Genomic DNA, 27,816 nt, shown 5'->3' on the forward strand with positions numbered 1-27,816 from the left:
CAACCCAGGTGTATGAGACCTCATAAGACCTGAAAGAGCTTACCAGATCAACAATTAAAACCTGAGCTGCACAAAAAAGCCTTCCCCAGAGAATCAGCAGCAAAGCAGCCATTTAGCTCAACTACAGGGCTCAAGTGCTGGTCCACACAGGAAGCTCCCCCCATTTTAGTAAAAAGCAAAGGACAACAAATTACTTCCGGTGCAGAGTTAAAGTGGTGGGGGTAGCTAATAATCTAACACAGAATTGAAAGAAAACACAAAAAACCCACAGACCAGAGACAAAGTTTTGATATCAACCAGTAAAGGTCTAACACCAACAAAGAATCCCTATAAAACCTAGAAGAGCCAGAGGACCCCCCAACCTCATAAGCCAGGTTGAGGGGGGCCCAAGGGCCTCAGCCACACACCCCCAATGTCTGCATCCAACCCAGCAACAATCGAGCCACTGGTGGAAGCCCCTAGGCTCCTGAGCTGGGGTGAGAGTGGTCCAAGGGCCTCAACCACACACGCCTGACATCCACATCCTGCCCATCAACAACTGAGCCTCTGCAGAAGGTCCCCGGGCTCCTACAATGGGGTGAGGGGTGCTGAGGGCCTCAGCCATGCCCCTTTGATGTCTGCATCCAGGTCAGCGACAACCGACCCACCACTGGAAGCCCCCCCAGTGGCTGCATCCAGCCGGGCGATGACCATCCCGCTACCAGAAACGCTCTGGGCTCCACAGCTGGAGTGCACATCCCGCAGGCCTCAGCCATGCTCCCCAGCACTCCACAACCAGGCTAGCAAAGGGACCAACCACGGACCAGCCCCATCCCCCCCACCCCTTACCTCTGTGTCCCCACCCTCCTCGTCCCTTCCCCTCCACAACATCTTAGAATGTAAAAAAAAATTAATTAATAAAAAGTTGAAAAAAGGTTCATGGAAAGATTCATATTATCTTTTAATTCTGTTTTTCCATGAACTCTTCTAAGTACCATCATACTAGGGGGTTAATGATACTAGTTCTCTATTTCTTTATTTAGAATAAGAAAGAACTGTTGATATATTTTAAGTAGAGAATTTGGACTAATAGATGTCCCCAAGAAAGCAAGAGCTACATGGCTGCTTGAATTTTCAAGGAACCAGAGAGGAAATACTAGAATCCTGAGTGTCACCATAAGGCAGAAATGGGATTTAACTACCTCTTGGCATGGGTAATACATATTCCACATGAAGATGCCTTGAACACTCCACTCTGGCTGTAACCTCCAGAGTTTCCTCTGGGTAGTAGTGGTTTGTTTCTAGTTTTAAAGACAGAGGCTTAAATATGAAGCCAAAGAGTAAAGGCTCTTAGACCTGGGGCATGCCATCTGCCTAGCATTAGCAAGAGCTGAAAGTCAGTTACAGAAGCAAAGTCATTTCTAATATGATTTATGTTCCATCCTTGAACGTGGCAGGAAGACTGCAAAAGATATTTGAAAGTCAATGCTTCCTCTGAATAAAGTAAACGAGTATATGCTAAGCCCCTCTCCCCAGATCACGCTGCTTGTTAGATAAGTGGCCAATGTGGAGACTGTGAACCCTGGAGCAAACTGGCTATCTGGGATGAGAAAATATCTCAAGGCCAATGATCACTGCTACCGTAAATGCACAGTGCATAGTATAAACACTAGGGTCAGACAACAGATATCTAGGATATTACTCAAAAACACATCTAGCTCAAAGCTGACAAGATAATCTGTTCCTGTGAGTGCAAAGCAGACTGGAATGCTGCAGCTATGACCTACTCAAGGAAAGAAAAAAGAAAGTGAAATTCTCCATGGGCTCCATCTCATGCTCTTTATGCAGGCAGAACTCCAACAGATTTCAAAGGGAGTGTTGTCTAAGAAGGGAGTGCTGGACCAAGCCCACGGTGGGTATTATTTCCATGATCATGTTGCCATCTACATTTGGTGGACTGGCAAATGCAAATATTTCAGATACAGGTTTAAACAGATGAAAAAAGAAGTGTGAAATAGCATGGAGATTTGCTTGCAAAAGAAACCTCAGAATTCCAGGAAAAGCACTTAAAATCAGGAGGTTCATAAATTATTCTTAAAGTCTCAAGAGAGTAATTGACGTGATTGTATCAAAAATAAAATTTAATAGCACATGATCACAAAAGTATGTACTTAAGAAATAATTTTCCAAACTTAAGTGCTCTTAAAAGGCCAGTAACATTTTTCTAATTGAAGTATAGACTACATTTTGATGTTTCAGAGTTTTAACATACGTGATCTTGATTAATGCAGAAGACCCAAAATGCAGTGAATATACTTACAGGAGGACCTATGAGAGGGGTGCAGAAGTGGAGAGATAAGAAAAAGGGAGATTTGAATTAGTAAATATGCAAAATATTTAGATTAAATAAAATATTAAAGCATCATCATAATTATCAGCACAATACAAGGGACTTGGAAGTTATTTAGAATTCAGTGATTCTTAACCTTTTTTTTAGGTCATGGACCCTGTGAGACCATCTCATAAAAATGCATTTACACCTGCACACAAAATTTTACATAAAATTTTAAGGAGTTTTCAAATTCCCTGAAGCCTGTCCATGGATAACTGAGAGGTTCACATATTTTAAGTAAAGGCTGTCTAATTTATAAAAGTTTAAAATATGAATCTGGAGGATATCTGCTTATTTATGATAGACCAGTTATAGAGAATTGATATATAACTTCTTGAGTTTGGTAAAATAGCCAAATCAGAAATGTACCTATTATTTGCTCTAAGAATGTTTTTCATTCCACAGTACTGTCAATACATAGAAGACTAAGTCTTAATATTTATACAGGTTACTTTAAAACCATGTGCTCTCATTAAAAGACAGGCAAAGTCTAAGAAAAATTCAATATTTCACACACCATATGCTCAATTAAAACACCAGTTCTAAGTTACTGGGAAGTTGGGAATTGACTTTTATATTTTCTATAAAACTTTGCGTAAGTGTGAAATTTTCACTTTTTCCTCTTAATCATCTTTCTTTCTTTTGGCACAAGGATTATTTCAGTGATTATCTGACTTCGCTAATGTTTTATCCTTTCTTTTCCTCAAAACACATTTATAAAGCATCCTTTATTATAAATCTTTGTACTTTGTGAAGGGAAACCTAAGCAAGTTTCCAATTATTTAGATTCAGTAAGGCTTAAAGATAGCTTCTGAGAACACTCTTAAAGGAATTAAGTAGCTACACTGTCCAAATTAGTGAATTTTCATAAAACCTTTATACTTTGACATCTTTTTCAAAATGGAAGAGGAAATGAAACCAAAAATATCATTAACCTGCTGTCTGCTCTTCTTGATAGTGTTTCTACCATTTCAACACTTAGATTGTTTACAAACAAAACAATTGATTGTTTTTAATATTGATAAATATTTATAGAAAATACCGGAAAAAAACATTTTAGAGCACACTAGAGTCGAATCTTAGATTATCTTATCTTGCAAGGAAGAATCAATGTGGTCATTAGCATTTTTGGAATCAGACTTTACGAAGGAGGTAAAACAGTAAGTGAACTCACTTATTCAAATTATCTTGGCTTAAAAATTTTTTTATTTGACTTTTCTGTTTTATTTTGCATATAGGGACTTGGCCTAAAAGCAAAAATTTACTGCAGTGGGAGTGAGGACAACTGGTTCTGTCTCAAGTTCTGCTCATAAAAAATTGCATGGCCTTGGCCAAATCACCTGACTGCTCTGGGCCTTCATTTCCTCAACTACAAAATGAAAATGCTGGATTGATTACTTAGCTCCTGTCATCACTAAAATTCTATGGTTATACCAGTAGGATAAAAATTCCCAAATTTTGAAAAGAATGAGAGTAAAAGCATGACAAAATTGTGCCAGTTGGACAAAACAATAACAAAGCTTTCCAAGACTTGTGCCCCAGTGTCCCAAGGCAGATGTTTTCACAGAAACTTACATTTACTGACCACCTACAGTGATGGAAACATCAGTGATGTCGCCATACTGTGTGCAGCTAAGAAACCCTCTGCTGTACACAGAAAGGACGGACTTAATTTGACACAGTAAATAAGCCCAAATTGGATGCCAATGGTTACCAAACCAATTAACGATATTTTGCAAACTTCTCCTTCTTACAGTTTGATGGAAATAGGAGAAGATAAAAAACAATCTAGGTCTAGCAGAGAAGATCTAAACACATACACAACCTCCAACAAGACAATATTATCATTTATTAGGAGGGACAGATGCAGGAACCTAACCAGAACATGACTGACATGGAGCAGCTGAGAGAGAGACTTACCAGATTCTCCTCTTCGGCCCCTCTTACCTCGTTTCCCCGGAGGGCCTGAAATACAAAGAATAATTTTTTGAGTGTTTAACTTATTTTTTCTGATTCCAAACTGGCTAGTAAACAATTTCTATATATTTTCTCACTGTTTTAAACTGCCAACTTCAAGAAAGAGACTAGATGTTTGTAAAGGTCAATATTGCCTTCAGTGTTACAGCAAAACTCTTAAGCTTCATTTAATTATAAAAGCTACTCTAGATATAATTATCTATTGTTACTTAAGAACACTAAAGATTCAGAATTTTTGTTTATCCTGCTTGGATATCATCGATAAAGAAAGGTTTTGCTAAGCAGATTGGTGGTGTTGTGCATTTTTCATAGGAATATTTTCTTGCTTTGGGAATTTTTTTTCTGAAAGTTTCAGTATACTAATAATTAAAAGTACTAAGTCCAAATGACTATAGTTTCTCTTCAGTCAGGTCCATCACAATTCTGAAAATATTTAGTCAGCGGTTAGTTAAATGTATATATTAGTAATGGAAATAATCGTTATAAATATTTCTATTTTACTAAATATGAATATACTAGAATTCTCTAATTGAGAACCACCTGAATAAAATCACAACCCTCTTGATTGGACAGTGTTTAGGTAGTAACTATAGGTCCTATTTTTCTGCAGGGGCTGGTTTATTACTGCCATTCAATAAATAGCCTTTATGATTTTAAATGTAAAGAAAAAACATTTTTTTCAGTGAGTTGCTTGTAAAGACCACCAAGCTTGTATGTATCAGACTCAGCACAAGATTCTAAACATTCACGGCTTTCAGGCTATTATGCGCAATTATATAATTTCTCTCCCCATTTCCTGGGGTTGGAAAAGCTTCCACTGAATTATGGCTCAGGCAAATAGAACAGAAAAATTAGCCCATGATGAGAATTGAGGTCTTATAATATTTTCCGGGAGAAAAAGGACATGGAAAAAAGAGAAAAGCCTGGTTTTAAAGAATGAGCTGCTAAGTAGGACTGATGACTTCCAAACTCTAGAAAGTTGAAGACACAAGCAGGACAGGCCCTAGCATCTAGCCAACTCTCAATGTGATCCTGAGCTACCAGATTCTGCATGGAACACTATCATGAGAAATAAAAACATCAGTGGGCCAGTTAGTTTCCTCTAAACCCTTACACAGAATGTCTGGCCGTCTGTGTTTTGTAAGAGGTTAAAAAACAATTAAGCAATAAAATCGACTGAAAATATTAGGAGAAGCAGCTTTGCAAGCAAAGTTCAAGGCTGTCCTTTCCTGTATTCTGGAATAAAAGCTGTCCTATTCTGTATTCTGTCCTTTCTGTATTCATCATATTCAAGGTATCCTTGGCCAGACTGAGAGCAGGAGAAGAATCATATAAACAGGTAAATAAACCCAGTGAGACTCTAATAGGTATGAAAAATATACATTTAAACTCACTTGGTCAAACACGTGCATAGGCAGACACACATATATATTGGCGTATTCTGATATACACAACTTCCTTAAGATTAGGAGTCAAGATTTTTTTCTATTACAAAATTACTCAAATTAAGAACTATTTAGCAACTACTATATACTTATATCTGTGGATCATTAGTAGAAGCCATTGTTAAAAAGATGTTAACAGATGAGAATTTTTCAGAATTGAATATAGGAGTCCTACGATTAAACATATTTCAAGTGGCAAGTAAAAATCATGCACACTTAAACACATGGAGAAAGAAACTTAGGAATATTCAAAGATAAAGAGAAGATGTTAAAAACTACCAGAGGAAAAATTACAATGGAAGGTGCTTTGACAGCTGTCTCACCCATGAAAAAGGTGCCAGTCCTGATTTTTATGACATGTCTTAGAAGCCTATAATTGTTATATATATTTACTGGCAATAGTTTATGTGTCATTTATCCCCCTAAAGAATGCTCCTTTTAAGTAGTAGAGTTTACCAAACGAAAACAATAGATTGCACAAATGTTTAAATAAGAACTTGAAATAAACTTTAAAAACTTTTTAAGATATCAATTATGACAAAATAATCAGAGAAACAATAGTATCTTTTGAAAAATCAAACAACAAAGAATATTTCTGAACACGTCTGCCTTAAATATGCAATCAGAAGGCTTAAAGAAATGAATTAAATACTATGGAAAATCTGCTGTTATATTGAGAATTGAAGAAAAAACAGAATATAAGGAAACTGAAAAGACATTTGGCAAGATAGACACCAAATGAATATGACAGGGTATTACAAAGAAAGTCATAATATTTGAGAGAGAGAACGGAGCTAAACTTAAGTTATGAGAAAACGGGAATCTACACTCTATTGGATTTACAAAGAAAATACTGGATTTTAGTAGAGCATGTTATAATTACTACAGGAAACAGAAGACAGCAGTAAGCATTATACTGAGTTCAGTGAACTAATAAATTATACAAAACTCTCAAAAACACCTAGATAAAGATCTTGCTTACAAAGAGAATAAATTGAAGTTTGAAGAAGTCTAGTCTGCAGATAAAATTGTCATTTTGATCTGGCTTCTGAATTTAAGGGCAAAAATAATAATAATGAAATAGATGGGATGAATTTGACAGTAGACAGCTAGCAGATCACCATAGTGAGAAGATGAAAAATCAGAAAAGACAAAAGATAGCTGTTTTCCAGACAAAGCCGATGTTAACAATAGTTGAAAAAGATAGTGACCATTTCCATTCCAAACTGAGTGATAGGTCAGCCAGGCATGAGCTGTAAAAACAAATATAGAAGTTGGAACATGGCTTATTCACTGAATTTGGCAAGTTCCTTTCAACAGAAATTTCCAATGAATTTTATCAGCAGAAAGACATGACTCTGCAAAGGAAACTAGTCAAGAATATGAATGCAGGGGGAAAGCAGAAGCTATCTATGACTGAGGAAGTGAAAACATAAAAGCAGAGAATTCCTGCAATGAAGGATAAATTACAGAAAACAGAGGGAGACCGCAAAACGAGATTGCTCTTCATGATTAGAAAATTCATAACAATTAATACTGCTCACGCTTCAGAAAGAGTTCTTGCTAACTTTGCAAAATGATGATACAAACTGTCAGCCTGAGATAGAAATTGGTAAAAATTAGCCACAATTGTAATGATTCAGAGACCAATGACTATAAGCCCAACTGCAGACAGACCCAATTCACCAAATAACATCATAGCAACTTCTCTTAAATTGATCCAGTTCTTTTGACCCACAACTAATATTGTTCGAACACTGTACTCCTCACTGGATATGTACCCACCTCTGATAAGGCTCTTTAGGGTTAGATATGTGCCTAGAAGTAAATATATGCCTTTCTATGGGTCTCACATGGTCTTGAGAGTGAATAGTGATTGGAGGTAGCTGGAAAACCCCTATCTGGCTTATCAGGTGAATTACCAAAACCTGTCAATTCTACCCCTATTACTTGAATTTGTTCACTCCTCCACCTCTATTAGTATTTCAAGCTTGAGCTTAAACCTTTCTGGGCACTCTGAAAAGAGATTTTTCACAGGGATTTTTCTCATATTTTAAGACATTTTTAACCTCTTATAAACATTTGCAATTAAACACATAGAAAGCATTAGGGGAAAAGTTTCAGGATTCATAATTGGCTGGGTTTTTCGTTTTTTGTCTTCTATTCTGTCCTCTCGATTTCTATTTCAACACACGTTTCTGGCTATGTCTGCTTTTTGGAGAGCCGGTATTATGTAGATAGAAGGCAAAGGGAAAGCTGGTGCCCTGTGTGACTGTGCTTAGGTGTGTTGTTATACAGACCTGACAAGAGGAAGAAATGTAGTCATGTTATCACAAAAATGGCTTAATGGTCACTAATGACGTGGGTCTTTAGAGAATTAATTCCTGACTGCATTTTTATGCAGGAGGTAATGAATGTATGCAAAGACACTTTTGCTTTATTTATATTCTCTTTTTAGTCAATAATGATTATACCATATTTGAGTATTTGATAAGAAAAACAATATGTGAATGAGACTGTGAGAGATTAATATTACTTTCTAATTATAATATTCAAAGAGGCAATTTAGTAAAATGAAGAGAACGTGGAGCAGAAAGTTAAAAGACCTACAGGTTTTCACTACTGTGCAAATTGAGCCAACATTCGATTAACCTTTGTTTTTAATTTGCTAACATAATCTGGTAAATAATACTAATTCTGCCACATTTAAATGATTATTGAGGATGAAAACAGTAAGTGTTATATACATATACTAAATCACTGTTTTCTCCATTTTTCATTAATACATAGCAGCTTGTAAACCATTTCCAGGCTATATTATTGTCATATTCACCAATAAAAATAGTAAGACTTGTGGGTAATTTGGTGCATCTTAATAAAAAGCTGAAACTTAGAAGTTTCATCTCCAGAGGCATAGGGATCCTTTAAGTACATTAGAGAAAATACTACAAAATACTTCAAAGAATAGTACTATTCCAAAAAACAAATGCTCTTATTCAGAATTCTAGAGGTAGACAAACAGATGTTAAGGCAAAGGAAAGAGCTGGAGACTGAGCCTGTGGTCAGGGAGGAAAAGAGTAAGAAGCAGGTCTCAGATGGAGAAGGCATCTTGGCAGACACGTGCTGGTGTAGGGTGGCCTGGAGGAGAAATGTGTGCGAACCCAGGATGCTCCTCCACCCCAAATGATCCCAGGAATAGGTCTCCAACAGCTGCAGCTGGCTCTTGGGAGGGAGGAACCTGTCTGGGCACAGAGGAGACAGCAGATCATCCTTTCTGAACCATCCTCCAGCTACTTTCAGAGACTAAAGCAGGTTTACCTTCAGATCTTCTGGATTAACCTTACAAGTAGGCACAGATGAATTTCAGAGCCTTCCTCAAAGTCCTCGCACCTGCTTGCTTGCTCAATGCCTGAAATTCCTTCAAGATGGACCAAAGCCTTTCCTTCCACAATTAGAAGTAAAAGGCTTAAGCGGCAAATGCCTGGTAGAAGTAGAATATTAACTAAAATTTATTCTCTCCATACTCACAAAATGCCTGCACTATAACACATGCAGGAGGTCATACAATCCAAAGGTTTTCATACAGTGCTTTATACCTGGACTATCAAAGCAGCTCCAATTTCCCATACTGAATTTTGACCATTTGAAGTAAAATATCACTAGCTAAAACAAGTTTATGAATGATTCACATTTCTTCGAATGTAAAGATGAGACCAAGAGAGGTGAAACAACCTATCCAAGGTCCCACGCAGCAGACACCAGCTTCCTGACTCCAAACTCGCTGCTCTCAGACTCACCACACTGCTTCTCATTTCTGAACTCACGTTCCATAGACTAAGAGGCCAGACACAACCAACGTAAACTTTCCCAAATGCTTCATTTTGTCAAAGGAAAGCCTGCCTCATATTTTTATAATAGGGTTAACTAGGCAGATGTATTATTAATCCCTATTACAGTCTTCCCTAGACTATAAGCTCTTGAGGGTAGAAATCATTCATCCTTATATTTCTAGCAACCAGCACAAGGCTGATCACGTGAGGGAAGTTTAAAAGAATCCTGCTTATGGGCTACTGGATGTATGCCAACATTATTTCAAACCATGTCAGTTTTTCAAAGAAATACCTTTTTGTTCAGGAGATTTATTTCCCAAGATTTTTAAAATCAGCATGTATTTCATTATATGTTAACACAGGCTTGTTTTTAATATCTTTTATGTGTGTGTTTTTGTTTCAGATTTCAAGTTTTAATCTCCATGAAATGTCAGTTTATTTAAGAAAGTTAATCAGTATAAACAATAGGAAAGAATTTAAGTTTACAATAGCCATGTTCCATAACTCTCACTAGAGTATTATTTAGATAGACAGTATTTATTTATTTTTATTTTTATTTATTTATTTATTTTTGTCTTTTTGTGACCGGCAAGGGGATCACAACCCTTGGCGTGGTGTCGTCCGCACCGCGCTCAGCCAGTGAGTGCACCCGCCATTCCTATATAGGATCCGAACCCGCGGTGGGAGCGCCAAGTGCTGCACTCTCCCGAGTGCGCCACGGGGCCGGCCCTGTTTATTATATTTTTATTTTTTGTGTGTGTGGCTGGCAGGTATGAGGAACTGAACCCTTGACCTTGATGTTACAAGGCCATGCTCTAACCAGCTAGTGCAACTGAATATGTGGAAAAGAAATTCTCCTTTTTTTTTTTTTTAACAACACAAGAGATACACTAATAAATGTTTGAGGGCTTCTATTCTTATATATTATTAGACTAATAAAAATATATAAGTTAATAGTTTGTTATTAAAAAGTTTCACTGTATTTCAGTTATATACAAGAAAAAGGAACTTGCTAAATTTTGATTTTTATACCATAACCAGATTGTCATAATTTAAATAAAGCTATGAATATCTATAATGTAATCGTCTCCTAAAATTAGTAACTAGAGTTATTTTGTGAAATTCCGAGATTTTAAAAATCAAATAAAAATTCCAAATTTTTAAAGTAACTTTCTGAATACTTCTTTCATAAATATTCTTATTTTCAAGTTTTTATACCAGGAAATTTGTCAATTCCATATAAAACTATAAAACATAAACTATGTGCAGCAATTGTGTTCACTGAATGAAAACAAAAAACAATGTGACCTGTGGAAGACATAAAAAGAGAGAGAAAACTCCCTTCAAGGCTAATAAATGTGGGTGCATTAAAGGTGTACACATTAGACCACCTACAGCCAGTCAGGAGGATTTGTATGTGTCCCAGTTTAAAAGTAAAATGCAGTACTTCCTTGGAGTAGTAACCATAACATCTTAAACTCAAAAGGTTTAGAAGAAAATGGGCAAGTGATTCCAGAATATACTTCTCATTAAGAGAGTGTTTAAGCACCAAGGCATGCCCTTCTGGCAAAGTATGTTTTTATCTTTCTTATGAAATACATTGAGAGTAGGACTCTTGTTTTATCTATTTCTCTATTTTTTCTATTTTAAATAAAGTGGAAATTTTAACAATTAAATAAAATGTTTTAAATAAATACAAGTGACTTACATCAGAACTGTGGTGAATGTAATTCTCAACATTATGTGATCATTAGAGTTATTTTTAGAGTTATTTTTAAGTTGGTTGAATTTCTATTCCTTGAGTAGAGAGGCCAATGGACAAAAATTGCCTTCTAAAATTTCTTCCCAGTTATCTCAACGTAAGTTTGGTTCTAGCTGGTATTAGGTTTAAATGGAGCACTTTAAGTTTACCCAAGAATTAATTGATATTTATAAATTTTATAACTAAGATAAAATGACATTTACAATTGGAGACTCTTACTGGAAGGACATACGGGAAAACTACTGCACTTAAAAAAAAAAAAAGAAAGGGATTTCTAAACCAAGTGCCATGAAACATTTTCTGGGATGTATGCAGATGCTTTGTTTCCAGAAATGGAATTCTAGCAAATGAGGAGTATATTGCTGTTTTCACTATGTAGATGATAAATATAGTAGGATATTCAATGGAAACTGTTCAAGACTACAAATAGCCTGATATTGCAGTTCACTGACTTTAACGAGGTCTGATGTGGCACAGTTGTTATTTCTATTATTCTTTTCCCACACACAAAGTGTTTCATTATTATGGCACTAGAATGTTTTACCCCATGATAGTACAGGAGATTTATCATGACAGCTTTTTTATTTCTACTTGCAGGGGAGGGGGCTGGAAGATGTCAGAGAGTAGGCGCTAGGAAGTAGGAAAGATGTGTTTCTTTGAGAGATTCAAATGGAATCTAGAGGAGCAGATAGATCTTTTAAAGATAAGGAGAATTTTTAAACCAAAAAAAATAACAAGATCAACACTTGAATGTAGTTTTTCACATGATCAATATATAAAATAACGCTAATTTTTAATTTATCAGATATTGAAACAATCTTCCTCATGGAAAATGAAAACAAAAATGGGCTAATAGAAACTGAAATTTGTTTTCGTGAATGACTGCGTGCCGTGAGCTTTCGCTAAATTGCTGATGGATTAATTAAACACAGCAGCGCCACATACACAATTACACACATGTAAATGGCCTAGATTTCTTTAAGCTGGTGCTAAATTAGCTAGTTAGCACATCTATTGCCAAAATTAGCAACCAGTCGTAAAAATAATCAAAAAGGACTGGGTTAACACTGAAAATTGGTGATAGAAAATGAGTAAACAAAAAGTCAAGATGAAGCCATGAGAGTAAGGGCAGGAGTGTTTTAGAGGAACAGGGCGGCATGGAAGTCCAGACCCAGCCAAACAGCGAGAAGGCACAAGTGCACTCAAGCAACGGGTGCAGTGGTGGGGAGTCAGGTGCTGTCCATGGCAGCCAGAGGGCCTGATGAGCCCCGAGAATCCCACCAGGGGAAAAGAACAAAATACTTGGAAGTAAGACAAGGGATAACGATGATGGTTAATATTTATGGGTGCTGGCACACATCTGGCACTGGCTAAGCACTGTACATGCATTGTCTCAGTTATTTATACCAGTTGTGTGATCTCAGTACAACTTTGGAAAGTGATGATGTAGTGAGGTTAAGTGATTTGCTCAACATCACACAGCTAGTCAGTGGTGGACTAGGGATTTACATCCAGACAGTCTGACTCTTGGCTCATAAATGTTAAAACTAAAGACTTGCTCGTTTATTGAGCACACTATGGATCACTGTATTTTATGATACAAACACATAGAACTGCCATTAAGGAAAATAGGAGCTTTTGGTAAACTCAGAAAGAATAGGTTCATGAGTATTTCTGAACGCCTCTGTTTATGAGTCCAGTTTACAGGCTTATTTTTAGCTTCTCATTTTAAATAAAAAATAATCATGAGAAATCACTTGCCAAAAGTTAGTAAACTTTTATTTCACAAAACTAAAGAAGGAACTGTTGACTCTTCATATGGAAAACACTCATGGTTAAACTAAGGGGATGTGATTAGCACATATTTATGCATAATCTCTGTGAATATACTCTTATATCATGCACATCAGTTTATATCTGTTAGTCTTCTACACATAAGGTAAAGAGAGACAAGAAAAATATTGCTCTTTTAGAAGTGAGGGATATTTTCTGTCTTATTTATTATGTATTCTTAGTACTTAGCACGTAATTAAATGTTAGTTAAATGGATAAGCTAAAAAAAAAGAAGCTAAAATAATAATGCTTTTGTATTATTTCTTCTGGTTAAAAACAAAAAACGGCAGAGCACAACTTTTGTCTGTATGGACCTATGTTCAAACCAGTTTCTTCAAAACACTAGCTATGTGACTTTGGACAGATTAAGGTTTCAGAATCTGTTTCTTCATCTGTAAAATGTAGATAATATCTACCACAGAGCTGTCCTAAGTATCAAATGGGATATTTTACTTGTAATGCCAGGCACATAGTAGCCGTGAAGACATAATACGTCCATGCCACAAAGCACAGAGTACATAAAGGGAAGTGCTACTTAGGAGATGTTTAGGTTTTGAGACGTGACTTTGATGAATCAGAAAACCAAGAGGGAAAGCAACTTCTGCCTACAATCCAGCCTTCCCAGAGTCTCTAGTGTCACCCATCTGCTCTCAAATCCTTCCATAGCCCCCCTGCCCCCAACCTCATGGCCTGTTGTCAGGTCAGACTCTGACAGCATAGCAAAGCATAATGGTAATGAGCACAGATTCTGGAGCTAGTCTCGAGCCTGGGTTCATACTGTGGTTGAGCCACTTGCTAGCTCTCTGTGCCTCAGTTTCCTCATTTTCAAATAAGATGGATGATAGCATCTACCTCATTTTTGTGAGGATGTTTTCAGCTGATCCATTTAGAAACATGTTTGGCACACACTAAACACTCCTTAAATGTTGCCAATATAATTATTATTCACATCTCCAAAGGTTTTCTATTTGTCCAGCAAGTCATTTGCAAATAATAACTTTCACATATCGGACTCCCCATGTCAAGTCAGGCTCAATAAAAAACCAATGCCTTCCTGTTAAAATAGTTTCATGCCTTTCAGAATTTGGGCTGTCATGACACACTGTTTCACTCACACAAGCTTGAAATCTCAAATTTATTTTTAGTCCTTCCCTCCCATTCCTGGGAAATTTAGCATTTTATCAATTTTTTTCTTTGAAACAATTCTTGCACATCCCTTTCTTTCCATTCCCATTGCCAGTGCTACAGTTTGGGCCCTTGCTCTTCAACTTTGAGCTCTTACTGGTCTCTCTCAAACTTATCTGCATACAACAACACTTTAACCTATTTTCATCATGCAGTTCCCCTCATCGAAAAGCTTCCATACTAAATATGGGAGAAAGTGACTCATTGGCCCAACACACAAGGTTTTCCCTAATCTAACCAATCCAACCCCCTCTCTGTACTACATAAATGTCTCTTTTGCCAAATCCCTGGTCTTTGTGTCCGCTCCTTATTGAAATTTAATTTCAAGAAGACATAACATAAGAGTGACAATACTTTCTCCCTTGCCATGTATTTGGCCTGTCTCCTTGTTTTTTTCCAACATACCTATGAATTGATTCTTGTGATATGAATTCAGCCTTCTTGCAATATCACTACCAATTTAATAAACATCTTAATAGAATTGTTAAGTATAAGTGCACATTTTTTTGACCTTTATCCTGAGTTTCCTAAATAGGAATAGGAATGGCATTCCATACTTCAAACTATAGTTTAAGGAAGAACTGCCATTTGCCTATTTAAGGAATTAATCTCCTCAATGCTATGATATATTAGGAAATGTCACGCATATTAAAAGTGTTTTACAAAATGTCAGATTATCTTGTTAAACTGAAAACAAAATTCACTGCAGGGTAGAATAATGGTTGGCCTCCCTTAAAAAAATGCTAACGTAGATGATCTTCACCAGAAAATCAAGTCCCATTTGGCCAATAAAAAAGATACTTGGAATCTCCTAACCTTCCCCACAGTTTCAAAGCCTCCTTCAAAATAAACACACAGTTATATCCTTACAGTTAAATCTCAGATTCATCCTGACAAGCAAAATTCCCTAGAATACAAAAACATTATGAGTAGATTTCTAAGAATAAAATGTTTCCCCATATGAATTCATAATAATTCTAGCACTTTACTGCTGCTATCACCATCACACAGCAAACAGACATTTTCCAGTGAAATGGCAGAAGGGCCAAGCCAAGACATACGATTTTAGCTTTGGAAGTTGAGTTTCTTTTCTGTGTTGTATAAGAATTAACACAGAGGTTTTTTTTAAAAAAAAAGACGACCTTTTATTTTGGTAGACACACACTCTTTTGTCCTTAAATAATAAGCCTACACCAAAATTTTATTGCCTTTCCATCTGGCATCTTTTGTTCTAATTAAGATGGGAGTCTCAAAGCATGCCAAGGTTTGGATGTGTGACAGAGGCCAGTAAGTAGTATGTCTAACGTCAACTACAAGTGTCAATCAACCTTAAAGGACTTACAAAAGGCCCTGATAAAAAAGACTAGGAGCTCTGAAACTAACTATCAGGGCTGAAAGTACAAGAGTTATAACTTTAGGTTATGAGGAAGAGGGTAATTTCAAAGTAGAACTGGATGGGGTTTTTTTTATATTGTAATTGACTATCGTAAGAGCTTTTCAAAAAATAGAACAATTTTTAAATATGGCATTTTATCATGATACCATGTAAGAGTAGAGGGAAAACCTTCAAGGAAAATATTAACTGTAGTAAATATAAAACAAACTGTGATGCTCAGAAATGGAATTGATACTATTAAATCTATTTTATGCTCCTTAGTAAAATGATCCCTTTTTAATGTTCCAACAGGTAGGCTTATTGGGTGTCTTTCAAGACACCAAAGAAGGTATCTTAAATAAGACAATTGTACAATATAGGTCAAATAAAATTTTTACACAAAGAGCTTTAAGTAAAATGTATTCAATAGAATAAATTGTCATTGATAGTGATTCTTCATATCTATATTGGAGGGGAACAAAAATGAAAAAATTAGGATTCTAATCCATTTTGACATGACCTATATTCTATCCAATGCATATCTGTGAATATGTATGACTTAATCAGATTTAATCATTCCCCATATTCAGCCTCCTCATTACACAATCATTATTAAGAAATTCCTAAGTTCTACTGGTAAGCTTTGAAGTTAGTTGTTAATACTCAGCATGAAAAAGGATTACCATACATAAAATAAATCCTCTAGACACCTGACTGAATGTGATTATTCTCTGAATATTTATGTGGAGATAAAAATGGTCATAACTAAAACAGTTCTTGACTATTAAAATATTTTAAGTCAAAGAATAGCCATAAGTGCCTTATGCTATCACCACTATATGTGTATGTTTGCTTTCTTCCTGAAAAGATTGAATTTGTGAGAGATGCAAGGCCCCCCAAAATCGAAACAAAAACAAAGAATGATGTTAGTTAATATACAACACAGTGTTACACTGCAAGTGGTATTGGTTATACCACAGTTGCTCAGAGAAGAAGAGTTGAGAGAAGCTTGACTGAGAGGTGAAACTTCAGCTTACCTTAAAGGAAAAGATAAAAAGAGTTTAAGACAGGATACAGAGAAAGGCACAACTAACATAGCCAGCCATGTGCACTGCAGCTAAGTATGGGACACCTTCACTGGAATATAAATTTTATTTTAAATAAGGCTGAATAAGTAAGATCAGTCCAGATTATCAAAGGCCTCAAATGGCAGGAGAAGAAGTTAGGAAATTCCTATAGGTAATAGGAAGCAAATACTGATTGAGTAGTAAGATAATGACGTGAAGAAAGTGATGTTTTAAAAGGATTAGCTTGGCAGGAATTAGGGAAGTCAATTATGAGCCTCTTACAAAAGCAGAGGCTTAAGGTAATAAAGGGACTAGTGACAAATGGGGGCCAAAAAATTACATACCAAAAGTAATATCTGACACGAAGAATCAAAATTGGAGGCTTAATTGGATATAGAGGATGAAAGGAGAGGTTGAAAGTTAAAGATGGCCTCCAAGGACTTGAGCCTTATAGAATGAAAACAATTGGTGGTACTATTTACATATGTTGGGTCAATTAAACAAAATGTCATTAACATCATAGTCAGATGTCAACCGTGGGCCTTGGGAACAACAGTATCAGAATATTGGCATGTTAAAATGAATTAGATCCTCTGCAGAGTACTCCTTTCTTCTTTTTAGATGAGATACATACACTACACCTTTACAATTGAAGACACAATCCACAAAACCTGGAAAACATTGGTTCTTGTACTTGGACATACATACCAGTCAAGGAGTTTAATGGACATAATTATGAAGTTCTAAGTTCTACCCATGTAAATGGACAATAACTTGGTGATAATACAACAAAATCGATAACAACAAATCACAAAACTGAGGCCAAAACTACTGGGGCTGTTTGTATCTTTCTACTGATTCCCCTTTAAAATTTGTGATACCCTGTCCAATATTTCCACTCACATTTAATTCAAAATTTCCATCAGTGGAATATCAATTTGAACCATCTCTGAAATGAGACAGCAGGATCTATGGATAGAGAACCAAAGACCTCCTATGCCTCGTTGTCATTAAGTATAGAATCTTAGACTTCTTATCTGTAACATAAAAGGATTGTGCTAGAGCTCCATGTTTCCTTCCAACAATATGATTCAAAGAGAAGCAAAAGAAAATAATTCATTTCCTAACTAAACGGACACACTTGCTCTCCAACACCTACAAAAGTAGTAAACCTAGGTCCATCAAAGTAAATGCAAGAATGGCAGCCACGTCAATTGATTTCACATCAAATAGACAGACTCATCATTAAGTGGGTATAATAGTAGGAGCCACTGCCTTGAGGAAGTAGAGGGTAGAGGCAGAGCCTCAGCGTATCAAATGCAATGGTAAGGAGGCCACTATTCTATTGGCTTTTCAGAGCTGTGGCAAGAACTAGGTCATGAATGAGAGCAATGTGCTCTGCATCTTTCAGGCTCATCTAACCCCTTGGAGTGATGGCTGCAGCTGAGAAATTCCACAGGGATTGAGAAGGGGAAGTGCCCAGGGCATGATGCAGGCACACAGATCCCTCTGGAGTCCTAGTCCTTCTGCCTGCGTGCACACAATCATGGAGCACAGTTGTCTCATCTTGCCACACACGCTCTGCCTCCCTTGTGAAGAAACAGGAGGGCTGTTCGCAAGTAGGAATGTTTCCATCCAAGTGCACCACATCACACGTTGTGATAAGTCAACAGCCAGTCCTGGTTCAGCTATGTTAATTATAATTTGACCAGATAAGTTCTACACTCCAGAAGAATGTAGAGAGCTGCCATCTACAGTTACCCTACAGAAACATTTTGCTGTGTTTGTTGTTCTATAAAATACTGATCCACTAACCCAAATAATGCCAAATGGCTTGTGAGTACTTTTTTTGTACTTTATCGGGTATGTGTTTATGTGTTTGTGTGTGTGTGTGTGTATGTGTGTTTAAAGAATACATTTCCTCTCCTTTCATTCTATTTCTTACTTCTATTCTATTGGATGAAACAACCAAATAGATCTAATATTAATTTACAGGGAATCCTACAAAGGTAACTACTGAACAACCGTTACTTTGATTTAAAGACTACCTTCAATTTGGTCATTAGGGCTAGATTTTGAGCCAAGACTGACAAGGCCTTCTTCATGCTGGCAGATTAAAGTATTTACTGTATGGCAAGGTTTTTTATTTCACTGCAGCAACCAATGATGAAATGCAATATGGTCAGATTAAAGGTGGTACATAACTACTCTTTTGTAGTAGTAATATCTTTGGTGAACCCACACATGCTATCAGTCATTTAAATCCAGAACCTCAGGCTGAGCAGAGTCCCATCAAAGTCTTCTTTGCATGCTGCACCTGCCTTAGGGTGGTACGTACATCATTTGAAACAAAGCTTAGTGACAGCTGCAGAAATGTACTCAGTGAAGTTAACATAGACAGGAATCCAGAATAATAGTGATGGGAACATCTGGACATTCATTTTTTAAATGAATCAAATGAACATTCCAAATCTAGAGGTGATTTGCAGCTGGTACATGGCAGTACAACTACACTGGTTGTTAGTTTTGGAAGCATCCTGCTGCCCTGTAACTGCCTCCCCTCCTAATACTCTGAACATCTTCGTCCCTTCCCTGAAGCCCTCTGGATCTTCACACTAAGTAGGTACTAAAGGAAGAAACACCTGGACCAGCAGGAGGTCTCCCAAAGTCTATCCTATTATGATTTGTTGGTGCCTTTACCATACTACTTGACAAATATTTGAATATTTGAATACCCCCTGCCCACCTCCATCATCATTACAGCACTTATCACATTGTATGCAGTTATTTCTTTACAAGTCAGCTTCCCTCTACTGTTCTCTGGCACTGGAGGATTGGGAACCAGTCTAATTCATCTTTGAGCCCTAGTGCCTAGGAGAATGATAGAGTATTAAGAGATATTTGGTGAACCTATGTATGAATGAGCTATAAGAATCAAATTTTATCATGTCACTTTGATAATTATAACATTTTGGGATAAAGTTATTCTCATTACTAAATATTTGTGGTTTCTTATAAGAATTTTCTCATGGATACATGTGGCCTTTAAATTTTCTTTGGCTTTCACATAGAAAGACAGTGATGATGAACGAGCAATCTCAAGAGAACTCTTTGAGGTAGTTGTGCTTTTTGTCTTACTCCTGCAACTTTTCCATGGAAGTGTAACAAGGTTTATAAGAGACCATCCCATGAGTATAAAAATATCAACATTAAAAAAAAACAAACCTCTTTCATCTGACTCACTGTAAAAATCATCTGTGGAACTTACATTCTTCAAACAGCCATACTTTCTGAATGTGTACAGTTGCTGAGACCCCACTGCGCCCTCTGAGCCCCCCCACACCACCTCTAATGAACAACTTAATCATCTAAACACAGCGTAACTCTTTTGCTTTCAAGGGAAAAAAATAACACTGAAAATATGTTTATCTTCATGGCATTTTAAAATTAGAGTCACACAGTGTTTTTTTCATATTTCCAATGGACACTATTTTGGTGCCAGACAGGAATCAAAATTTTGTTTCATCACATCAGGGACCATTTAGGATATCAAGAAGCACAGTGGAAAAAAATTCTTTACAGAAGAATATATTCTCCATCTCCTGGTGAACAGTTTTTGTTTTCTTTTCCAGGGAGAAGTTTATGTGCTATGTTTAGGCCACACATGAAAGTAATATCTCCCTCATGAGACTGCCTTTGGCTTATGCTGATTTTTTTGAGGCCAAGATTATGGTAATGATTTAAGGAGGAAAAGAACTAAAATGGAATAGGAGGAAAAGATGGAAGAAAAAAGATTAGAGAGGTGAAAATTTTTCCCAATATAAGTCAACACAATTAAAGTACATCCTGGGAAATTGAGAGCAGGGTCAGATCTCAAAACCAAAAACACTGAAATAGTGTCCTTATCAGGTAATCAATAGTGGGGATTCTTTAGCCTCATGCAACAAAGGAATGTCAAAAATTCCAACAATAATCTAAAACCAAAAACTTGTCTTCTAAGTTAAGGTCCCATTGTATGCAATACCCAGAAGTCTACTGGGGCACGTGCCGTTGCTTTCGGTGGCTCCTCCAAGGCCAGCTGTGCATATCTTCAGTAGCTTGGAAGCTGGCCAGTGCAGTTAGCCCCATGCTGGACTTGGAAAACTAATCCCCTCTATTATTGCTTTTTCACAGGTGGGACACCTGCCCTTTTCTTTTATCAAGGTCTTCCTAATGACATATTAAAGGCTCCCCAAACTCAACACAGCATTTAGATCATTATATTTGAATGGAAGGATAAATGCAACAAAGAAACACTAGTAATGAGTAAGTAGGATATTTAGTCTAAGGGCCTGGTGCACATGCAACAGATTTATCATTTTTGACAGCCAGACTGAGAGGGAGAGAGGCAGGGACAGAGAGAGGCAGGGAGGGAGGGAGGGTGGGTAGGGAGGGAAGGAGGGAGGGAGGGAGAGAAACAGGAAGGAAAGAAGTAAACAAAGTCAGCATAAAAAAATTTATCCTGGAAAAAAATTTGTCCAAAGAAGGGTTACTTCTAAATCTCCTGTGATAAATATGACAAATTCCTATATAGTGGTTTAAAATATAAAACCAGCAGCATGGCTAAATGAAAAGAGCATAGGTTTTAGTGCTTGTAGACCTGAACTGTAATTCCATCTCCACTAAATATGTGATTCTCTAAATGTGACTTAACTCTCTGAGTTTCAGTTTCCTCATCGATTAAATGGAAATGATAAATATGGCCTCTCAAAGTATTCATTTATTCAGAAATGGAGAACTTACTATGGCCTGGCTCTGAGTTTGGTGGTAGAGTTAAAACAGAAAAGACGCATAAGGTCTTTGTAGTGGAGCTTACGTACAAACAGAGGAGACAGAGGACAAACAAGTGAACCAAGAAGTATGTTACATACATATATTGTGATTAGTCCTTGAAAGATATAATTAGGTCCTGTAAGAGGAAATAATTATGATGAGGAATAATATGATAAATGAAAAGCATAGGCTATGACACATATTAAGCACCACAGAAATATAAATTTCCTCATTTGATACTTCAACCTCTAAAAATATTTAAGTATTTTTTAAATGTTTAAATATCAAATATTTTTTAAAAAATTTTTAAATATGAGGAGTCTTCAAAAAGTTCATTAAAATATGAGCATTATTTTTTAATTCCCTTTTTTCACAAACTTTTTGAAGTACCTTTATATTTAATGTTTAAATATTTTTAAAATTTTAAATATTTTTGGACTCACCAGGAAACTCTTTGCAGATTTGCAAAAAAAAAAGGTAATTCAAAAGAAATGATGCCCAAATAGCTTTAAAGTAAGATTGTATTTTATATCAATGTCATTTCTTAAATTTAAAGCATCAGGGACCATAATCATTCAAGCAAGTCCCAGCAATGTGAGTATGTTGAAGTCAAAAGCTGAATGTCAGATGACATGTACGACTACATCTAAAAAGAAGATGGGACAACAAAGAATCAGGGCACTTTGTACAAACCAAACAGAGCACTTTCTGGGCCATATGTAATGAAATATTAATATCTATCTATGGTCTATTTTCTTTTCGGGAGGAAAACAAGAGAAATTGGATTTTCTAGGAAATGTGGAAGTTTGCTGGTGTCTAAACATTTGAAAACTCATTTTATTTATTTAAAAAACCCTCACTTTCCTAACACAACTATTGTTTGCCTTCAGTGAATTTTCATGACCATATATTTAATATGCTTGTTTTATATACATAACATTTTAAATCTTTTTTTTAAACTTAATCTCACATCATAAGCATTATTCATGTTGGATCAGTCTTCATAACCATTACCTTTAATCATATCTGGTTAAGTAGATGTTTCATTTTATAGTAAACTTCATAATCCTTGATGCTGATTTTACCATTGAACATTTTGGTCACCCGCACATTTTGACTATTATTAACAATATATCGTGATGAACACCTTTGTGCTATGATTTTCTTTTTTATTTATTATGAATATTCATGATAAAGAGCTGATTGTCACCCCTTGTGCCCATGATGTGAGGGCCAGATTCATACTGGCAGCAAACCCATTGCCAGAAATTGCTTTTGTACCCCGTGTCCCCACCCAATTATCCCTGACCTCCCTCCCCATCCCCCTTTCCCACCCATTCCATTTTGTAGCCCAAGGAATATTCTCTCCCTCTGCACGACCAATGCACTACTGTGGTCTTTCCTTCCTTTTTTCTCTCTTAGTTCCCACTTATGACTGAGTACATGCGGTATTTACCCCTCTGTGCTTTGCTTATTTCACTCAACGTAAGTTTCTCCAAGCTCATCCACGTTGTTGCAAATGGGAGTATTTCATTCTTTTTTATGGCAGAGTAGTATTCCATGGTGTATACATACCACAGTTTCCTTACCCCATCATCCATTGATGGACATTTAGGTTGGTTCCATGTCTTGGCTATTGTAAACAGAGCTGCAATGAACATGGGAGTGCAGGTATCCCTTCAACATGATGATTTCCATTCCTCTGGGTATATACCCAGAAGAGGGATTGCTGGATCGTATGGAAGATCTATATGTAGTTGTTTGAGAAATGTCCATACTGTTTTCCATAGTGGTTGTACTAATCTACAGTCCCAACAACAGTGCAGGAGTGTTCCCTTCTCTCCAAACCCTCGCCAGCATTTGTTATTCACCATCTTTTTGATTACAGCCTGTCTAACTGGGGTGAGGTGGTATCTCAAAGTAGTTTTAATTTGCATTTCCCTGATGACTAGTGATGTTGAGCATTTTTTCATATATCCGTTGGCCATTTCATATATCTGTATGTCTTCCTTTGCAAAATGTCTATTCAGCTCCTTTGCCCATTTTTTAATTGGGTTATTTGTTTTTTTAATGTATAATTGCTTGAGTTCTATGTATATTCTGGAGCCCTTGTTGGATGCACAGTTATCAAAAATTTTCTCCCACTCTGTAAGTTGTTGTTTCACTCTGTTGATTGTTTCCTTTGCTATGCCAAAGCTTTTTAGTTTGATATAGTCCCATTTGTTTATTTTTTCTTTTACTGCTTGTGTTTTCAGGCTCATGTTCATAAACCCTGTGCCCAGACCTAGTTGAAGTCTTTCAGCTTTATTTTCCCTTAATAATTTTACAGTTTCAGGTTTTATATTTAAGTCTTTAATCCATTTTGAATTGATTTTAGTGTATGGTGAGGGATGCTTATCTACTTTCATAATTCTGCATATGGATAACTAGTTTTCCCAGCACCACTTGTTGAAGAGGCAGTCTTTTCCCCAACGTAGATTTTTGTTGCCATTGTCCTATATCAGATGGCTGTAAGCCTGAGGGGTGATTTCTGGGTTCTCAATTCTACTTCACTGGTCTGAACGTCTATTTTTATACCAGTACCATGCTGTTTTGGTTACAATAGCTTTGTAGTATAATCTCATTAATTTTCAAATTTTGAAATTTCTAAGTGAATAGACAAAAGATGTTTCTTACCTCAATTTAACTCACATTTTTTCCTCCACCAATTAGGCTGAAAATTCTGAACATTTTTTATTTAATGGTTACATTTCCTCTTTTATAAACTCAGTTATGTCTTTCATATGGGTGGGTTCTGAGAGAGAGAAAAACAATGGGAAGTCTTTGTTTTACTTTGGAAATTTGTATTTGAGGTTATTATTATCACTGAAGTTTCTTTTTTTCCCATGTAAAGTATAACCTAGTCACATAACAGAAATCTCAGATTATGGAACTTTGCTGTCCCTACTATTATAGGATCAATATGGGTCTCTCAAATCTGATGGCTGATAGTAATTTCACCATTTCTGTCCTTTCTGAAGTCTGTAATACAGACCCACCAACATTCTCAGCTTGCAGAATCTGCTGCAAGTTGTCTGTCTTCTTTCTGAAACCTTCTGAAGACTCTGAAATGACAAGCACCATGACCACGACACACCCCCAACCTCAGCAAGATGTTCTGTTTCTCAATAATAAATGTTGCAATCAGCACTACAGCTGCCAAGCTATTCTTTGCCCAGATGTGCTAAATCAGTTGCATAACTCTATAGGGGCCCACATAAAACTTCACACTGCTCAGCACCACCCCATTCCAACCCCCAGTATGTGCTGCCCTGACTCTGCAACACAGTGTAGAATTTAATGGCATATTCCATTCCTCCAAGGTGTTCTGGGCTTGTACCTTCAATCAACTTTTATCATGTTGAGGCTTTTCTCTGAGGACAGATTTACCGTTACTCACTAACATTCCAGCTGGGATCACTATACTGTTATACACACAATCTGCCCTATTTCAGAGAACCTCTGATATTATGGGGCGGGGGGTGTTGGGTGGCTGGCTGGCAGGAAGGAAGCAGCGGTGTAAGGTGAGACATCAAGACCTGGGATTCTTACCTCATAATAAACAAGCACCTTAAACCATCTTTTGACTCCTGAGTTTAACTTCTGCTGCTAATCTTCCCTTACAATCCCTCTAGGACTTGGAAATAACTCTAGACCTAATCTCCAGGGTGCGCATCATGAGAACATGGAGTTCCATTAGACCAGAGGTTCCACAGGGACAAAACTCAGTTTCAGCCTTTGAGCTGATTCCTCCACTTGGTGTGTATTTGCTCAAAAAGAATAACTCAATTGTAGCAGTTCTTCTTTAATAAGTGCCTCCTGGGATTCTGGCTTCATAATACAGCATTTCATTACTGACTGCTAAATATTTAAGGTTTGGCTCTGAATTCCAGCAAAATGCATCCATTGGAATATTGCAGCTTTATCTGTTTGTGTGGTCTACTGATAATCAATGTTCCTCTATTCATTCTAGTTATAACATATGATTTAAGATGCTATCATATCTTTCCTGGTTGCTTTCCTAGAGGCTGGAAACACTCAATTATTTAACATCTACTCATAGATCTTATCTTCAATCCTCTATTATTTTGCCATTCACCCTTGGATTCTAATTTTTCAGTGTCATTTCCATGATACAATAGCCACAACTAAAAATAGAAGCTTAATAAATAGAAAGAAAAACAAAAACAAGGTTCTTTTGCTGAGACTCTAATCATTCAAACTAGAAAAATAAGATGTATATTATCTAGGCAGGACCGACATTCATTATTTGTGTGGCTGTTTGGACTAGATGAGAAATTATTAAAAGTGGCTCCCGAGAATATCACCAATTCTAACCCCCGACCCCCATGGGATTATTGGGTTTCTTTGCTTTGAAGTTGGAATAAGCAACTACTCTTAAAAATTTCCATTGTTATAGAAAATGAAGCCTACAACATAATCATGCCAAATGATACAAAATGCTAAACAGTTAGCTAATGTATAAAATCCAAAGTGTTCTCCCAAGCTGCTTAAAAACTGCATCCAAATCTAATTTACAGGCAGTTGAATTCTTGATGATGTGACTTATTTTAAGTAATGAAATTAACATAATATCCAAAGGGAGTTCTGTGTATTATTCTCATTAATTATGAGAACATGATTAAACGATTTACACTACAATAGTGCCGTCATTTAGGTATTTGGTGAAAACATATAGCTAAGAAAATCACAGAAGTTTCATTTAAGAAAACTGAGCTTGTTTTAGCAAATTTTTACAAAGTTAGTAGAGCACCACTGATGCTACTCAGGCCCTAGGAAAGCACTTTTCTTAATAAGATTGAAAGTATGCACATGACTTAAAAAGAACTGGTGACCCGAACTCACACATTTCTATACAAAATAGTTCCCCTGAAACAAAACGCTTAAGTAATGTAAGGTTTGTCTTATATATATCCATAACAAAGATGTAAACTGACAAAGAAAATGTAATTTCACCAAAATAGGTGATTGAGTTTCTCAGTAACAGATATAGATAGATCGTTTAAAAGCTGATACTATTGCCCAGATGGCAGTATCATATCATAGTTTTGTGATGGGAATATGATAGTCAAATATCAATTCAGAATCCAGAAGACACCAACATTTACTGTGTTGCTGGTACCTATGGTGGAAGTGACAACAACCAGAACAGAATATCATTATCAGTCTCATTATTTTGTTCTTCAAAATTTAATTGTCAAGTGATTAATAGACACTTTCTGTCCTATTATAACAGAATAATTACTAGAGTAGTTGTCTAAATATATTTTTAACCAGGAAATGTTTTAGAACTAGGTATACATATAACAAAGAAGAAATTTTCAGTTATTCCATAAATTTAGGATTAAAGTCAAGACATGACCAGAATCATGTATGAAGAGGAGGAAATGGTCATAGGAATTGGTATTATGTGATCTACAAAAGATAGAATGACAAAATAGGTGAAAGATAAAAATATATTTTAACCTCATTTTTCATGTATTAGATCTTCTCATACAACTGTGGGAAGTGCACATTTTTAAATCATATTTTACCCCCAAAGACTTCCATTAATATTGAAAAAATTTATCCCCAAAGGAAAAAAAGTTAACACACTTTATAATAAAAATACGTTAAGAATTTTAAGGTGTATTTCACTTTCTGTGTATATTTTACCCAAGGTATAATCCATTCAGACTTAGTCAAATGAACAATCTGCATGATCTCCTATGTTCACTTGAAAACCCATATAAATGTCAAATATTGTGTGCTTCCTAGGAGTTCTAACTGACAATGAATATTTAAATGTTTAAGCATCCACAATAAATATAACTATATTCTAAGCTTTTACCAGAATTCCAAAGGGTCATGGATATGATTTTTCAGGTGTTTTAAACTATGTAAGCAATACCTGCTTTGATAAAAGCAGGTAAAATCATAACTCTCCTTGAAAGAGAGAGAACTGCTCTCTTGTACCACTGTCAAGAACTGGTGTTCTGCAGATTCCTGAGACAACATAGAAAATTTTGCATATCATTTTTACTAAGAATATCTGTTATGCTAATAAGTACAGTAGAAGGTCCTGCAATGATTGCTATTGCTGTTTAAAGTAAACCATCA

At 36.3% G+C, this 27,816-nt stretch overlaps 1 protein-coding gene across 1 annotated transcript in view; it reads right to left on the reverse strand.

Annotated features, from left to right (window-relative positions):
- The window catches only part of COL25A1 (collagen type XXV alpha 1 chain), a 429,426-nt gene that overhangs the window by 191,764 nt on the left and 209,846 nt on the right, over positions 1–27,816 (reverse strand). The window contains exons 3-4 of the mRNA XM_063107468.1: positions 4,292–4,336; positions 2,300–2,307 (exon numbers count right to left, since the gene is read on the reverse strand). Coding sequence (XP_062963538.1) covers positions 2,300–2,307; positions 4,292–4,336 — 53 coding nt within the window. The remainder of the gene's footprint in view (positions 1–2,299; positions 2,308–4,291; positions 4,337–27,816) is intronic.

Source organism: Cynocephalus volans, chromosome 9, assembly GCF_027409185.1.
Source record: "Cynocephalus volans isolate mCynVol1 chromosome 9, mCynVol1.pri, whole genome shotgun sequence".
NCBI lineage: Eukaryota > Metazoa > Chordata > Mammalia > Dermoptera > Cynocephalidae > Cynocephalus > Cynocephalus volans.